The sequence below is a fragment of the Megalobrama amblycephala genome, linkage group LG10 (genome assembly GCF_018812025.1).
Source record: "Megalobrama amblycephala isolate DHTTF-2021 linkage group LG10, ASM1881202v1, whole genome shotgun sequence".
Classification (NCBI taxonomy): Eukaryota; Metazoa; Chordata; class Actinopteri; order Cypriniformes; family Xenocyprididae; genus Megalobrama; species Megalobrama amblycephala.
This window is the reverse complement of record NC_063053.1, coordinates 27,592,623-27,610,796: the sequence shown is the minus strand read 5'-3', so window position 1 is coordinate 27,610,796 and position 18,174 is coordinate 27,592,623. Positions and strand designations below refer to the sequence as shown.

Below are 18,174 nucleotides of genomic sequence, written 5' to 3'. Positions count from 1 at the left end.
ATAATGATTATTTGGTCACTGTAATATTATTTTGGTCAAAAATAGCGGATACCAAACGTGTAAGACGCCAGAATGTTGCTATGTCACTCATTGCAATTTCGTGAGCGAGTCGTGTTCCGTACATTCACGGAATGAAAATTTAGGGGATTCACCTCAACATATTGTCACTCCTGAAACTTTACAGCATGTATGTGATTTTTTGAATGGTTTTCATGTGGTTTCTTAGCAATATAATGGGGTTTGAAGTAGTCTAATATGGTCTAAATTAGTTTTTATTGGTCTGACTGTTTACGACTTCTCTGAATAAAATCTTCACACGTCAAGCTTTTAAAATTTATTTTAAAATTCCAGACAGGGCTTTGTCAAGCCAACATCAAAGTTTGTCATCAAACTTTACTCGTCTAGTATTATTTTGTTCTGCTTTTATTTGCTGATTTAAATATTGTTTCTTACATGAAAAAGTGAATGATATAGAGAATGTGAAAGGAAAGAGAGTCTGACCCCTCAGTGTTGTAGCGCTGTGGTGGTTTGGACGAGGGGTAGATGGCATCTTTGGGGTGTGTGACTCCTTCTTTCTTCAGCCAGCCGGGTGGTGGATGAGACAGTGGATCCCAGTACGCGTCCTCACACACTGAACCCAGCAACACTTCTGCAAGCCTGCATGCTACTGTCTAAACAACACAACACAAAAAAATAAAACAGCCACTGACACCTGCTGTGAGTATGTGAGCATCAAAAATGTAATTTACCCAGATCTCACCTTACGAAAACTCTGAGACCCCCGACTCTCCACAGCCCTCATGACCCGCCGCAGCTGGTGTGTACCCTGAGCCAAGTGACTAATACACATGGGCAGAAGTGATTGTGGGAGGAGAAAAAGATTGAAAAATAAGATGATGAAAGGTTTAACAGAAGGAGTGGATAAGACTGATGGATATTATGTCACAACTACATGTTACTGTGTGTCAATTATACACTAGAGAGACAAATATATATATATATATATATATATATATATATATATATATATATATATATATATATATATACTAGCATTCCAAAAAGTATTAAATTCATCAACAGTCACAGTAAAGACTTTTACATTGTTACAAAAGATTTCTATTTTAAATAAATGTTGTTCTTTTGAACTTTCTATTCATCAAAGAATCCAAATTTCTTTTGAGCAGCAAATCAGTATATTAGAATGATTTCTGAAGGATCATGTTACACTACAGACTGGAATAATGATGCTGAAAATTCACTTTTTCCATCACAGGAAAAAAGGAGGAGGAGGAGATTTTCAAACTTACAGGTGATGTTTCAACAGGTTCATTTGTCGATAAATAAATGGATGATCAATTCATGCGTTTTGCATTATAGGAAACAGCTGTGTTTCTCAACCTCCACAGGCTCAAGTACTTAAAGGGTTAGTTCAGCCAAAAATGAAAATAACGTTCATCTTCAGAACACAAATTAAGATGAGGCCTCCATTGCCAGCAATGTTACTGCACCTCTCAAGATCCATAAAGGAAGTAAAAACATATTTGAAACAGTTCATGTGAGTTCAGTGGTTCTATCTTAATATTATAAAGTGATAAGAATACTTTTTGTGTGGCAAAAAAACAAAATAACGACAACAATATCTATATGGGCCGATTTTAAAACACTGCTTCATATTTTGTTTCGAATTAGTGATTTGGATCTCCTATCAAAAGGCTAAACTGCTGAAATCATGTGACTTTGGCGCTCCGAACCACTGATTTGATTCGTAAAGCTCTGAAGCAGTGTTTTAAACTCGGCCCATATAGATATTGTTGAAAAGTTGTTATTTTGTTTTTTTGGTGCACAAAAAGTATTCTCATCACTTTATAATATTAAGATAGAACCACTGTAGTCACATAAACTGTTTTAAATATGTTTTTAGTACCTTTATGGACCTTTACAGTAACATTGCTGGCAATGGAGGCCAAACTGAGCCATCGGATTTCATCAACAATATCTCAATTTGTGTTCCGAAGATGAACGGAGGTCTTACGGGTGTAGAACGACATGAGCGTGAGTAATAAATGACATTATTTTCATTTTTGGGTGAACTAACCCTTTAAGCAACAGCACCAAAACTGAAATGTGTTCCTTTACATTCATAATATAATACATATTATTTAGCATCATTGACAATGACAATGTTTATATAGTATTAACATTGTCATTATTACAATGATTCACTGCAAAACACAAGTTACATAAAAGACTTAAGTTTAACAATGTGGGTAATGTTTTTACATTATATTTCATATTTGCATCCCCATGTGTTTTGATGCAGTTTGAGAAATATATAGTGTATTTATAACTGCATTTACAATCATTGATTTCTGTGTTAGAACTGTTGTGAAGAAGAGAGAAGCGAGATGAGCAAAGAGCACTATGTAGAAATCAGCCTCTGTCCACTGTCTTTATAAGTTATACTGCATAAATATTATTTATTATAGGCTATATATGCATGCGTACACACAAACTGAAACATCTTATTATTTTGTTTTCTTTCCTGAACTGAAAAAATAATGACATTTCATATGTTTTATGTTAGTTTTATGATCTATTAAGTTTATTCAACATCCCTAATATTTTTAAGTTGTAGTATCTAGTATGCCATTTCAAACAAAACCATTATCAGAGTGACTGACAACATGTAAGACCTCATGTAAAATCACCTGTGTTAAAACACTGACACCTGCTGGACATTACTGGCACATCCACACCACACACTGGTCATGCTGACACAAGAATACCAGCGGTGTGTTTACACATCCCCGGTCATATATTCATGTGGAGTCCATAAATGGTAAGTAAAGCTGTGCTGTGAATACTGTGTGTACATGGCAACATAAGTGCTTGATATAAAGTGCAGAGAATTGTGGGTAAAGTGTCTGAGATCAGTAACATGCAAGCTCACCCTTTCCTCAGCAGCGACAGGTATGCGCTCTGAAGAGCTGCCTGCAGGAAGAAGCCTGGGTCCAAATCAAAATGAGGGACTGATGGACCGCTTTTAGCTGTTTTGGAACTTGGCGTGCAAACAGTCTTGTAAAGAGGACACATATATTGGGAGATGTAATGTTAGGCGGAAAGAGCTTACAAACTAACACAAAATGCAAAAATGTTATTTCTATATATGAATATCTTATATTCTACACACAGAACTTCTTGTATGATGTTCTTGTACTTAGAAACGCGAGAAACCGCAGTAAATAAAAAGTCAGCACTTGTAAAAGTTGAATGTCTTTTTTAATTTGAATCACTCAAATGTGAAATGCAGTGAGGCATGCTGCAACAGTTAGAAGCATGTATATATAGAAAAACGCATTCTGTGTGAAAGATAACACACACACAAACCTTGTCAAGCTCTTGCAGATATAAAAGGCCAGCATCACAGGCCATGAGGTAACAGGTCAGGCATTCTTCCTCTCTCTCAGACAGTCTAACACGGGAAGCACCTGACATAGACTGATGGTCCAAAGACAAACCTGGACATTAACAATTAGGTTAAGATTCACTTTATAGTAATTATGGACAATAACTGTAAAAGAGAGAATGAAATATAGTTTGACCAAGGAGCCAAGACATGCAAAACAAATTTAGCAATACATTGCATCTTCAATTACAATACAGATAATTAGACTTAATTAGACATGCGGAACAAGAAAGAAACTCTGTATGGTACAGTGTCTATTCTTAATCAGTAAGTGCCAGTTAATCCTCATAATTGAGAAAAACCACAAAAGCAAAAACTGTTTTTCAAACAAACGGGACTTTTTAAATTACATTAGTGGGACTTTATCATTTATAATTTATTCAGTCAGTCTAGAACACGGAGTCTTGGTCTCATCCAGTGCTTCGGCAGGGCGAGATGCAGAAAATAGTCATAAACAAACAAATCTATGAATCTCCTTGACAACATGGAGGATGTCCTATTAAACAGACCATTTTCTGAGTATAGCAAACAACCAATGACTATGGCTGACATGCTTTGCCATCTCAGACTTAAAGAGACTTCTTCCTACACTGAATTTTCCCAGACGTCACTAGTTCCATCCATATATAAGGAAGTACACAGAGGAGAACTGAAAATGAGGAACTACGCAATTAGGACAACTTTACCACACCACTAGTTTTAAGAACAGTTCCCTATCTGTACAAATCTGAAGAGAAGAATTGTAGACAGGGACTAAATTATGACTCATAAAGAGCCTAGTACAAGTGAAACTGGCAGATAAAGTAGATAAAACAAAACTGGATAAGAAAGTGCAACATAGATAGATAGATAGATAGATAGATAGATAGATAGATAGATAGATAGATAGATAGATAGATAGATAGATAGATAGATAGATAGATAGATAGATAGATAGATAGATAGATAGATAGATAGATAGATAGTGTTAAAGGTCTATGGAGATGGCAGTGAATGTCCTTCAGTAGTTAATCTATTAGTAAACCGACAGCAGTAAATCCAAGTAATCTGGGCTCAATATTTACTACTGGTCTGTCAGAGCGGAACGGCTGTCACAAGCTCTGCCTGGTGAGTCTCTCAAGGGACCGATTCTGGGTGGGTTCTGCTTCCTATGCTAGAGAAGCTAATATTACACTTTCCCAGCCTACTGTCTGAAAATATGTTTCCAGGATCCATATAAAAAGCAGACAGAAATACTGGAAATAACTGGTTGTTATACTTAAAACTCCTAAACAAATATTTAGTAAACTTTAATACCAGCATACATAATTATTACATAATTGAACAAGGTTAAGCAAAAACCTGTTTGTTTGATGATTTTTTAAAACTAAATAATATTGTATCATGCCACATTTATGACATGGACATTAGACAAATATACTTAATATGTTCTAAAACATTCTAAAAAACTTGATATGTGTTCCTTACTGTGAGAGTACCATGGTATCGATGTTGTCAGGTGATATATACAGGTGCTGGTCATATAATTAGAATATCGTGAAAAAGTTCATTTTTTTATTGTAAATTATTTTTAAAAATGAAACTTTCATATATTCTAGATTCCCTACATGTAAAGTAAAACATTTCAAAAGTTTTTTTTTTTTTTTTTTTAATTTTGATGATTAGAGCGTACAGCTCATGAAAGTCCAAAATCCAGTATCTCAAAATATTCGAATATTTCCTAAGATCAATCAAAAAATGGATTTGCAAAACAGAAAAGTTCAAGTTCTTTAAAGTATGTTCATTTGTACACTCAATTCTTGGTCGGCAGCACATATTACAGCAAATGACTTGCTCCTAGCACAAATTACAGCATCAGTGAAGTGTGGCATGGAAGTGATCAGCCTGTGGCACTGCTGAGGCACTATTGAGCCTTCAGATCATCTGTATATTGTTGGATCGACTGTTTCTCATCTTTCTCTTGAAAATATCCAATAGATTCAGGGGTCAGGCATGTTGGCTGGCCAATAAAACACAGTAATATGATGGTCAGCAAACCACTTGGAAGTGGTTTTTGCACTGTGGGCAGGTGCTAAAGTCCTGCTGGAAAAGGAAATCAGCATCTCCATAAAGATTGTCAGCAGATGGAAGCATAAAGTGCTCCAAAATCTCCTGGAAGATGGCTGCATTGACTTTGCACTTGATAAAACACAATGGACCAACACCAGCAGATGTCACGGCCCCCCAAATCATTACTAACTGCAGAAACTTCCCACTAGACTTCAAGCAGCTTGGATTCTGTGCCTCTCCAGTCTTCCTTCAGACTCTGGGATCATGATTTCAACATGAAATGCAAAATTTACTTTTATCTGAAAAGAGGACTTTCGACCACTGTTCACTGTCCAGTTTTTTTTTCTCCTTAGCCCAGGTAAGATGCTTCTGACGTTGTTTCTGTTTCAGAAGTGGCTTGGTAGTCCTTTTCCTGAAGATGTCTGAGTGTGGTGACTCTTGATGCGCTGACTCCGGCTTCATTTGACTCATTGTGAAGCTCTCCCAAGTGTTTGAATCGGCTTTACTTGACAGTATTCTCAAGCTTGTGGTCATCCCTGTTGCTTGTGCACCTTTGCCTACCCAATTTCTTCCTTCTAGTCAACTTTGCATTTAATATGCTTTGATACATCACTCTGTAAACAGCCACCACATTCAGTAATGACCATCTGTGACTTACTCTCTTTGTGGAGGGTGTCAATGATTGTCTCCTGGTCCATTGCCAAGTCAGCAGTCTTCCCCATTAGTGTGGTTTCAAAGAACAAGAGATACCCGGAATTTGTACTGTTGGGATGGTCATTTAATGAAACTCAAATGTAAATATTGTAATATTTTGAGATACTGGATTTTGGACTTTCTGTAGCTGGACGCTCTAATCAACAAATTAAAAAAAAAAAAAAAACTTTTGAAATGTTTTACTTTACATGTAGGGAATCTAGTATAAATGAAAGTTTCATTTTTTTAAATAATTTACAATAAAAAATGAACTTTTTCATGATATTCTAATTATATGACCAGCACCTGTATATATAATTTTGATATTTGTAAGTACTGTGAGAAAATGTACTGTATGAGAAAATCATGGAAAATGAGAAAATAATGGACATTTCACAAACACAGGGTGAGTGACATGTTGGAAAACCCCTTATTTAAATGATAACTAAATATAAATATGTAAGCTTCCCTGTAGACAATGATGGAAAACTGCTTATGTTTTTGAATTCCCCCCTCCTTGGTTACATTCTGTCTAAGGATATGATATGTAAGAAAAGATGCACGCCTGCCCACACACAAACTGAACACTCTGTGAATGCAATGCAGACCTTTCTTTCACTGTACACTTTAGCTTGGGTATGAATCCAATAAAAGCATGCCTGAGGCAAATACTCAATGGAATGGAGCAATGGAAATTACTTAATAACTCTATAAATACACATATCTTGCATTTAAATTGCTCTAGCAGTTAAAAGACCATATAAGGAACATCTGCTTTTGAATTTAGTGTATATTGGACAGAAAGTCACTCATGAATTTAGTGTAATTTATTTCTCCCAATTAAGTTCCAATACACCTCATGAAATCTCATCAGAGAGCTTCACAAGATTGGTATTGCAAAAATTTTTAAAGAGGTTATGTCAGTGTTACAGGAAGCTACATACAACACATATAATTAGTTGAACATTTAGACTATGTTAATTGCCTTGTCAAAACTTAATTATACAATAAGGAAGGTTTAATGAGCTATAAGTGATTTCTCAACTACTCATACCTTTAATGACAAAGGCCTCTGCCAGCATGCGAAGTTGGTAGACAGGATGCTCGTGGCGGGTGAAATCATCGACACCTGCTCTGGCACACATGCCCTGGGCGTCCCTGTAGCGTCCCTGAACGTAGTGCACTTTAGCCAGCAGTAGCAGAGCTTCATTCAGGTAGTGCGGCTACAGGGGAAGAGTCCAAAAATCACATGATTAATTACAATTAGGGCTGCACAATTTGGGGGAAACAATAACTGCAATTTAAAATTCGATTTTAAAAAAAATATATATATCCAGGTTTGCTGTGCTTGTTTGTATGGCTGCACAATTTGTCCAAAATACTGTGATTATATATCAATATGGCTACAAAATAATAATAATAATTATTATTATTGTATTACTACTACTACTACTAAATTCTAACAAAATAACAAATATTACTGTAATATTTCATTGTAAAATATTTTTAAAAAATCAAATAATAATAATTGTAAATAACTGTAAAATTACAATACTAATACTTAAGGCTGTCTTTATTACTTTATTTTCAAACATTAAACCACCAAACTTTTATTTCAATGGAAAACCACAGGGAGCCCTTAAAGCTTCTTTTTTGTTGACAAGTGCATCATTACAAGCATGCGAAGATAGTTGGCGCACTCCCAAATGCATGGTGAAGCAACACAAATTCAGAGCAGATGCAGAGATGTGTTCATGTGGCGCAGCATTTCCTGTGAACCAAACCGTTCTGTGATGGTGAAAACACCATCATGAGCTACTCGTGTGTAAATGAACAGAGGGCTGCATTTCACTCTGAAACACGCAGTGTATATATTTAATTAAATCTCAGCCTTTGTGATTTGATAATTGTACTTAACCATATCACAATTCAGGCCCTACTGACAATCTAAACAGAGAATAAATGTATAGCAGTCATGCAAGCACTAAAGGTTTTTGTCAGAATTTTCTTCTAACAACTAGCCCAAAAAAAAAACTAAATTTAATCTCATCAAACTATGAATATCATTGCATTACATGATAAAATGCCAAACTATGCAGCATTGATTACTCTGCTAAGTCACCTGTGTGAACTTGAGAACTGACTTCATACATCGATGATCGTTGCCTGGTTTTCACAACAAAACCCGCCCAATTGCTACGCAAAACAAGACCAATTACATTTCAGGGGCGGGGGTTGGGGATTCCCCTGGTAAAAATTGCATTCCAGGGGGTAAAATTCGCGTTTTTGGCGGGGTTTTCCTAGTAAAATTCGCATTCCAGGAGCTAAATATCATGTTGTTTGGGGTTGCTTCACCCTGCGGACATGAAAAACAACCCACAGCAACAGTGTTAAAGTATCCCAATTAAGTGAGAAAACCACAGACTTGGCAACACTGATAAACGATGATGACAGAGCTGCTATATAGCTTACTGAACTTTGTTTCATAATTGACAAATTTTGCAACATTGCACTGAGCTTAAACAATATCAGCTGAATTGAGATGAATAAGGACACTATTGTCTTCTGTGGAGCTGCTTATAGCTGAACTGAACTCACTATATAATTGAAGAACTTTACACAGTTATTGAACTGAACTGACTTGAACTAAATAATGCCACCATTGTCTTCTGTAGAGCTGCTTTGCAGCAGAATTTGAATTTGTCTCATATTTGATGAATTTTGGATCACTAATCGTTATTTCCCTGTTTATCACCGTGAAGCTGCTTTGAAACAATCAGTACTGTATAAGGCAGTATATAACTAAAGGTTATTAGACTTGACTTGACATCCTCTCAAAATCAGCAAAACACCAGCTTATAATAATTGCAAAAAAGGAAAATTTAAGTTTTATCAAAAAAAAAAAAAAGTAGTGGCCTTGTTTGCAGAACGGTTTGATATCTTGTTATCAAATGGAACTCAATTAAAAACTGATGTACTTTTAGTGGTTCACAAAGCATACAGATGCTTAACTGATGATAGACTTGAGAAACAGAGAGACTGTGCCAGACCTCCAGGAGTCCTCTGCAAAGGATGCCGTCAAGGTGAGCTTTGGCTCGGGCAAGTTTTGGCAGTGATTGTTCAGTCAGAGGCGTAGAATTCTTCAGCAGGGTCATGTTCTCCAGCAGACATTCTTCCAGCAGAGCTTCAGCCAGCAGCAGTGTCCTGTAATCATCTACAGACAGAGAGAAAATCTGGGCAAAGGTCGAAGAAGAAAGACTAGAACATAGGGGTGTGAAGAGATCTTGTGCCACGAGATCTTGTGGTATTAAAACGTGACGATATTTCTCATTGAGGTGAAAAGCTTGCAATATCAGCAGTTTAGTTTGTGTAAAAACTTATACAGTGCTTGCATCATATTGTTCTGTCTTTAACTGCATATGATAATTTATATTTAGAAAGTAGAACTGAAATGACATTTATTACAAGATGATTAGTGAAGGATTCCTCGATTAAATTCTGATTAAATTAATTACCGGAAGTGCTGCGCTCCATGTACGAGAATCCATGAACTGTATTATTAGATCGTTTTCTAAGGCTGCACGATATATTAAAACCATTTAAAAACATAATATAGCATAGCATAGTGTTATCATTTATAAACCTACACTAACACATGAGAATACATCGGTTATGTTTCTAAATATGCAAACTGTTGTTGAGATTTCAAAATAAAAGTTTAAATCCTCACTCTGAGTTTGTATGTTTTGATGTCCACATGTTCTTTTTCAAGAAATTTCATAGGCTGTAGCATTTCTATCATAAACAAGTGGCCAAATATTAAAGATTAAGTGGACACTTGAATTAAGTGTTGTTTGGGGAATATTATTAGACAAGGATTCGATCTGCTGTAAAGTGTAACAACAACAATCACCAGGCCATTGCCATCCTCAGGCATATGTTATAATACATAATGTACATAAGTTGATTGTTTATAATATTATGTATATTACATAATGTTTTTTAACAGTGTTGTTCAATAAAACTATAAAATTACTTGCTTTTGATACTTTATGTAAACCAATTATTAGTTTATTAGTTGGACGTATGACGAGTTGGATGTATGACAAAGTATTTCTGTGCCAAATACACTCCTTCAGGGTTCAGAAAGTTTTTCAAGTTTCGGATTTTTTTTTTTTTTGTAGTATGGCCCTGTATGACATCATAAAGGGCAGTAGTGTTGTCAAAAGTACCGGTACTTCGGTACCAAGTCGGTACTGAAATTTTGAAAATGTGACGATACCAGCATTTCTGTAGTACTGGTAGTACCGAGAATCCGGGTATATTCGGTACCCACTGATCGGGCTGTGCCAGTATTTACTTGAATATGACACGAGTGAAGCACAAAGCTTTGTTTACAGAAGAAATAATAGGTTAGCAATTAAATGTGACATCGCAGCCATGGAAACATTTTGGTTAATGCCGAATAAGAGAGGTGCGTGAGTCCATACATTTAAGCTTCGTATTCTGTTTTCCACATCGCGATCTGGTCACCTGATTAGCAGAGAATTTAACAATATTCCATTAGTTATTCCACTGAACATGGAATCTGTTTCTTTTCCCAAATCTTCACTCATGCAGGGGATTATAACGTTTCTTTCGTTCGCATTCGGCTATTCGCATTATTTACTGTGGTAAAGTAGAAAAAACACCGTAGGACAGAAACCTTTTTGCTTGCACGTCAGTTTCTATTTAACAGAGTTTGTGCTTGTTATTAGACTTTATAAGGCGCGTCAAGTTTATTTGTATAGCGCGTTTCACACACCAGTGATTTTTACTTTCGTTTTCTCTGGCAGCGCTAAATCAAACATAGCCTGAATGTCTTGCCCCTGCGGAGGATAAAACACGCTCTTCAGACCTTTTATAATAAGTGTCAGTTGTTTGTAACATCAGGAGATAACGAAGATATTATTAAAGAGAAATGGTCTCATTCCTGCTCGTGTCCCACATCCCTCTCAAATCGCAAAGCGGCTATATCAAAGTAATAACGGGACTTTGGCTATAGGCTATATGACGCGTCTTTGTGTGGAAATAAAAAACGAATGCTTTTTGAAATAATATTTAACTTTCTTATTATTTAGGTTACCATTATTTACCGATATTTATTTCATAGTTTTACAGGCTGTAGTGTGTTGTTTCTCTGACGGAATAGCTAAAATAAACACGCACGTCTGTTACCTCTGTTGAAAAAACGAGCATTTGCTGGTAAAGTAGGTTTTGAAGCTGGTATGCTGGTTTGAGCTGGTTTATGCTGGTCCAGGACCAGCTTAGGACTAGTATGGACCAGCAGGACCAGTTTAGGACCAGCATTTGACCAGCATACAGCTTCAAAACCTACCTTACCAGCATATGCTGTTTTTTTCAACAGTACACAATGGATGTTTGAGCATTTAATTATTATTATTATTTTTTTTTTATATTTCAAAATTTATTTCATTGAGGTAGCCTATATATACACACACAAACACACACACTCCAAATCATATTTAATGTTTTTAAAATAGGCTATATAAAATAGTAAAATAGTTCCAATAGATTTTACTGTGGTACCGAAATTGGTACCGAGAACCGTAAAATTTTCATGGTATCGGTACCGACTACTGGAATTTTGGTACCGTGACAACACTAAAGGGCAGAATTCCGTATATGGGCACTTCTCTCAGAAGAGCCCACGCACATCAACCAAAGCAATATCAAGAGAGCACGCCCATAAACGTGCTTTGTTCGGGTTACAGAAGTCGTCAGCAGCGCTGTACAGGACTTGCTTGTCATTTTGACAGGTTTTTATTACCTTAGAATGAGCCATTTATATCTACATACACTGCGGGTCCCCTCTCCATGTCAAGTTGTCATTATGCGCCGGCATGTTTCTACAGCAGCCCTAAATGGACAAACTGCTCTACAGAGCGCGTTTCATCACTATGTTGTTCCTCCTCTAAATCGTTTGTGTTTTTAGAGGCAGCTTGCATCGTCACTATGTTGAATAAGCACGAATAAGAAGCAGTAGTAGTAGTAGTCATCTGGTTTATTAGAAACAGAGACCGTTCTTTGTTAGAAGTAAGAAGAAACCTCTTTGCTTGACTGGCTAACATACTCTCTGCTGTCTCATACGATGACATCTTTGACTTGTGTCGGCCAGACGGCCACCATAGCTTCTCTTTTTTGCTTTGAAAGGGAGGGGTCAGGGTTGCCAGGTTTTCACAACAAAACCCGCCCAATTGCTACTTAAAACTAGCCCAATCGCGTTTCATGGGGGGTCCCACAGTAAAAATCATGTTCCGGGGGGGTAAAACACGCATTTTTGGCGGGTCTCCCCAGGTAAAGGTCGCATTCCGGGGGTTAAATATCATGTTATTTGGGGTCGCTTCAAGCCGCGGACATGAAAAACAACCTGCGGCAACAGTGTAAAAGTAGCCCAAAAACCGCGGACTTGGGAACACTGGGAGGGGTGAGCTGCCATTGGTTGCAGTTTGCAACCTCATCGCTAGATGCCGCTAAAATTTACACACTGCACCTTTAAGGGAATAGTGGATGTGGTTTGTTTTTCCAGGGCAACAATGGAGTTGTGCAAGTGTTTTTGTTTGTTTCAGGCATTTCAGTGACAAATGTTTTATACATAAGGCCCAGTTTGATGCTGGATTTGCAGATCATCTGAAACGTAAAAATGGAGCGGTCTCAGCGATAAAAGATCCCGATTATGAGTCGGAACTACATACGGTCGGTAAAACGGCATCAAATATCTTGTTGGCAATCGGCATGCAAGTGCATATAATGTAAACAACACAACATATAGTGAATCAAAAGTTATTCGATGATGTATTGTGTGTGTTGTGACTCTTTAGCTCTGTCTACGGCATGCCTCCAGGAGCTTGACTGTTTTCGGAACGAATCAATAAAGCTGTATCTATCTTTTATAAATCTGATAAAAGTAAAGTCTCTTCGGAGATATGAAGGATGCATACTACTCTATAGGTACTCAAGATTAACATAAGGATTTGCAGAAACTGTGTGTTATGTCCCCTTTAAACATAGTGTTTCTTAAAAATATTGTCTCGTCTCATTCTCGTGAACCCAATATGGTCTATCATCTCGTCCCGGGAGCAAAGTGTATCATTACACCCCTACTAGAACATGCTTGATGTTGGCCGATTATGGTAATGTATCTTCTTTGAGTTCTTTTAAGGGCAAAATTCTCACCAGCATCACATCTAGAACAGTGTTTTGTTGAGAAATGACTTCATGTCATTTTTCATTCAACATTGGACTTTATCGCAATAGAATGGCATTCGCTGATAAACATGTCTAGATTTCATGCTGCTAATCTACAGCTGCATTCTGATCAGGTTTAGAGAGTTACGCATGTTTGTTTTAGCTGAAATACACAGTCCTTCAAGAAGGTGCTCCCAAAATATTCTCTTTGCCTTCATGCATATTTTGTATAAACACTGTGGATGAGGTGTTTCCTGTTTGGTTCAATCTCTCACTCCCCACTGAATCCACACTTGTGTTATATGTCAAGTTTATGTATGACATTTTCCTCAACAAAATATAAAGTAACTACAGTATCTTACTTTGTAAAGTGAACAGAGTAGTATGTTCTGTGGGAACCTTTTACTGACTGAGTGTGTTCCCCCAAAGGGAAATTAGTGTCTGAGTGTTGCGGTGGCGAAACAAGACTTGCTGGGTCAGAGATCAGATTTGGACAGTGGTGGACACACCTCCTGGGAGTGCCATGTGTTAACTTCTAGATTACTGCTGTTGATTTAACAATGAATATGGCAGTTTAAGCAGCATGTTTACCTTTTACCATGCTAACCTTTGTGAAATTGAGACTGAGATCATAAAGCTAAAATCATAAAGAGAACATTTTTTGCATTTAAAATGTATCTTCTGCAAAACACAAATTTAGTAATAGTAATGTTGTTAAATATTATTCAAATTTAAAATAACCGTTTCTAATTTAAAATATGTTTCAAAATGTAATTTATTCTTCTGATGGCCTAATCTCCAGTCTTCATGTGATCCTTCAGAAGTCATTTTAATATGCTGATTTGGTTGTTAAAAAAAAAAAAAAACATTTCATATTATTATCAATGTTGAAAACAGTTTTTGTGGAAACTGGGATACATTTTTTCAGAAAGTTCAAAAGAACAGTATTTTTTTTTTTAAATAAATCTTTTGTAACATATTAATATCTTAAAGGTCTGTCACTTTTGATCAATTTAATGTGTCCTTGATGAATAAATGTATTAATTCCTCTCAAAAACAAAAATCTTATATTGACAGTATGAAAAAAGACACGCGTCAAATTAGTTTATCATGACACAGCCTGATGATGAACTACATCAACTGGGCTTTTGAAGCGTGCAACTGGTGGACACTCTGCTATCCCATAATGCCACAGGATCTGAGGAAACTTCTTGATTCAATAAATAGCAAGGAAGTGTGAGTCAGGCATGTTATTTTCAAGTGCACGTGGTTTTGTTCTCTCCATACTATGGAAGTCAATGGAACCAATCAATTCTTTGGTTACCCATATTCTTTAAAATATGGTCTTTTGCGTTCAGCAGAAGAAAGAAATTCATACAGGTTTTGAACAACTAGAGGGTGAGTAAATGATGACAGAATTTTCATTTTTGGCTGAACTATCCCTTTAACAACACCAGAACGAATTATCACTCTAAAAAAAAATGGTGCCATATAGTACTAAAAGTGGTTCTTTGGCTCGTAATCATAGGTGAACCACTTTAAGTGCTGTATAGCACCAAATCTTGGTGCGGCAGTGATTCTTCAGCGGTTCTTCACTGTTTTTTTGGGATGACTGAGGTGATATATAGCACCGCTACCGTATACAGAATCTGTTAAGCCCCTGTATGGTTCTTCAGCGGTTCTTTGGGGTGGTTAAGGTGCTATATAGCACCACTGCCGTACAAAGAACCTGTTAAGCCTCTTTAAAGGTTCTTTACAAGCCAAAGAAACACTGTTGGTGCTGTTTAGCACCATTTTTGTCGAAGAAATAAAATCTGATATGGCACCTCTTATGGGTTGTAGAGCACCTTTAAAGATATGGTGCTACATAGCACCAAAAGTGGTTCCCCTACGTGCCAAGAACCACTTTTAGTGCTACTTAACACTTTTTTAGACTGTATTTTCAATGTTGTTGGTAGTAGGCTACATCTTAGGTCAATGCCAACAGTAGTGTGTCTGGGAAAGTATTTAAAGCCTGCTACTATACAGCTACAGTACATCAACATAACGGTGGAGAAATACATCAAATTCAGTAGGCTACATACCCTAAAGTAATTGTATCAAGTGAGTTTCACCATTTGAACTTTCATTGACAGCCTATGTCATTTATGTCACCAGAAATGACCAACAATCACTGCAAATAAAAGTACAATAACATAAAAATATAATAATAAAAAATATAATATAGTAATAATAATACAGGATGAGTGATGGTGAGTAATTTATGACACTATCACTTTAAGTCAAGCAGCGTCTACCTGTATTAACTAAAGGGTGTGTGCAATGCATGCATTTACATCTCTGATTCACATGAGTAACTGGCGTTATACACTCTCTCTCTCTCTCTCTCTCTCTCTCTCTCGCTTTCTGAAATTAAAAAGTGCACTGACAAATTAAATCTAAACCTAAAACAGACGTCTCAAAAAGTGCATGTGAGTTTCTTTGACTGATATCAGAGCAAACTGGTAAACACTGGCAGAGTTTAACAGAAAGGTGCAAAGTTCATGCGGAACAAGACACACACTCATCACTGTTGGCTCTCTTCTATTCTATTGTGGCACGCGCACTTACCATCGTCATGCAGGCGCGCAGCAGTGAGCTGCTCCACTAAAGACGGTATTTTATCCCACTGACACTCCGCACGGCAGCGCTCGACCTCCGCCTCTAAGCGGTACTGAGAGAAGGAGAGCCGCGATGACATCCCGCCTGCGTCTCTGTGACCGCGCTCCACCGACACCAGAGGAGTGACTGCCGACTGTCAACGAGAAACTCACTGAGCATGTGCAAACAAACATTAGAAGGCTTTGCCCATTTCAGTGACTGAAGAATATTGATCATTCCCGTTAATAATTCAATAAAAGTTAAAACATTATTATTCCTCTTCATTGTTGCATGTATTCGAGTTTTCCTGCCAAGTTGCACTTGCACCGACCGTTGTAAAAACAACAACACACAATACAATTTCACTTCGCGTTTCCACACATTTTGACTAATGAATTTTATTTTAGGCTATATTCTAAATCTGACCAGCCTCTCTTTCCATTAGACAATAGCCTATTTAAAAGAAATCTAAATAATATCGTGATGTCGTTATATGTAACTGAACATCATTCAGAATCAGGCATCATTCAAGCATTTTATGATAGAATTTTAACGAAAGAGCTAAAATGCATGGAACATTTTGAAAATTTAGATTTCCCTGATCTGCATATGTGCATTTTAATTAGATAAAAAATTATAAAAATAGCTTTAAAACCATGTCAGTGGACAGGAACATTGTTTGTCAAACAGATAATATTCTTAAACCTGATTATCAGGTTAAATGTTGCATGATCTACAGTGCAAATTAGATATAGTCTACAGAGTAGAGGAGGCTTTATGTTTATTGTTATTGATACTGGTGAAATATCAGCAGAACGCCTCTCGTTCAAACAGATATGAGGACCAGAACTAACTGTTGTAGGCTATGTACAAATATATTTACAATAACACGATGGCGATAAGCTAGATGTTTGTGTCGTTGGTAAATTTCAACTGCCTATTTCCACTGTAATTATCAAAGAACATATTTCATTTTCGTCTGTCAGTGAAAAAACAGTAAACATGGGGTCGTTCAGAACTGTCAGACAGGTGATATCCTATTTATGTTTTATGAATCATTTTCTTAGACAAGTGAATATAATGAAGGCTACTGAGAAAGCTATATAGGTAGGCTAACTAAGTTTAATTAATTCACAGCATGCGCACATTCTTAAAGGGTAGTTCACCCAAAAATGAAAATTCAGTCATTAATTACTCACCCTCACGTCGTTCCACACCCTTAAGACCTTCGTTCATCTTCAGATCACAAATTAAGATATTTTTGATAAAATCCAATGGCTCAGTGAGGCCTGCATTGCCAGCACGATCATTTCCTTTTTCATTTCCACTGTGAGTAGAGGTTCAACCTTAATATTATAAAGCGACAAGAATACTTTTTGTGTGCCAAAAAATACAAAATAATGACTGTATTCAACAATATCTAGTGATGGGCAATTTCAAAACACTGCTTCATGAAGCTTTGAAGCTTTAAAAAAATATTTTGTTTCAAATCAGTGGTTCGGAGCAGCAAAATCATGTGATTTCAGTAAACGAGGATTCGTTATGTCAAAAGTGTATTTCGAAATTTAAATAGTTCACGTGCCTTTGGCAGTTTGAACCACTGATTTGAAACAAAATATTCGTAAAGCTTCGAAGCTTCATGAAGCAGTGTTTTGAAATTGCCCATCACTAGATATTGTTGAATAAAGTCACTATTTTGTTTTTTTGGCACACAAAAAGTATTCTCATCGCTTTATAATATTAAGGTTGAACCACTGTAGTCACATGAACTGTTTTAAAGATGTCTTTAGTAGCTTTCTGGGCATTGAAAAAGGAAATGATTTTGCTGGCAATGCAGGCCTCACTGAGCCATCAGATTTTATCAAAAATATCTTAATTTGTGTTCTGAAGATGAACGAAGGGTTTTTGGATGAACTAACCCTTTTAAATCAAACACCTGCAATTCAGAAACTACCTGCTAATGCACTCGCATTCATGTAAAGTAGCCTTGTTGACAAGTTTGGGTAAGTAAAGGCAAAACACACAAGATATAGTAGATAGATGGTGATATTGCTTCTTTATAGCAGAAACAAACT

At 36.6% G+C, this 18,174-nt stretch overlaps 1 protein-coding gene across 1 annotated transcript in view; it reads right to left on the bottom strand.

Annotated features, from left to right (window-relative positions):
• The window catches only part of ttc7a (tetratricopeptide repeat domain 7A), a 62,203-nt gene that overhangs the window by 38,578 nt on the left and 5,451 nt on the right, over positions 1-18,174 (bottom strand). The window contains exons 2-8 of the mRNA XM_048205606.1: positions 16,070-16,253; positions 9,262-9,425; positions 7,266-7,434; positions 3,391-3,521; positions 2,954-3,078; positions 761-839; positions 502-671 (exon numbers count right to left, since the gene is read on the bottom strand). Coding sequence (XP_048061563.1) covers positions 502-671; positions 761-839; positions 2,954-3,078; positions 3,391-3,521; positions 7,266-7,434; positions 9,262-9,425; positions 16,070-16,253 — 1,022 coding nt within the window. The remainder of the gene's footprint in view (positions 1-501; positions 672-760; positions 840-2,953; positions 3,079-3,390; positions 3,522-7,265; positions 7,435-9,261; positions 9,426-16,069; positions 16,254-18,174) is intronic.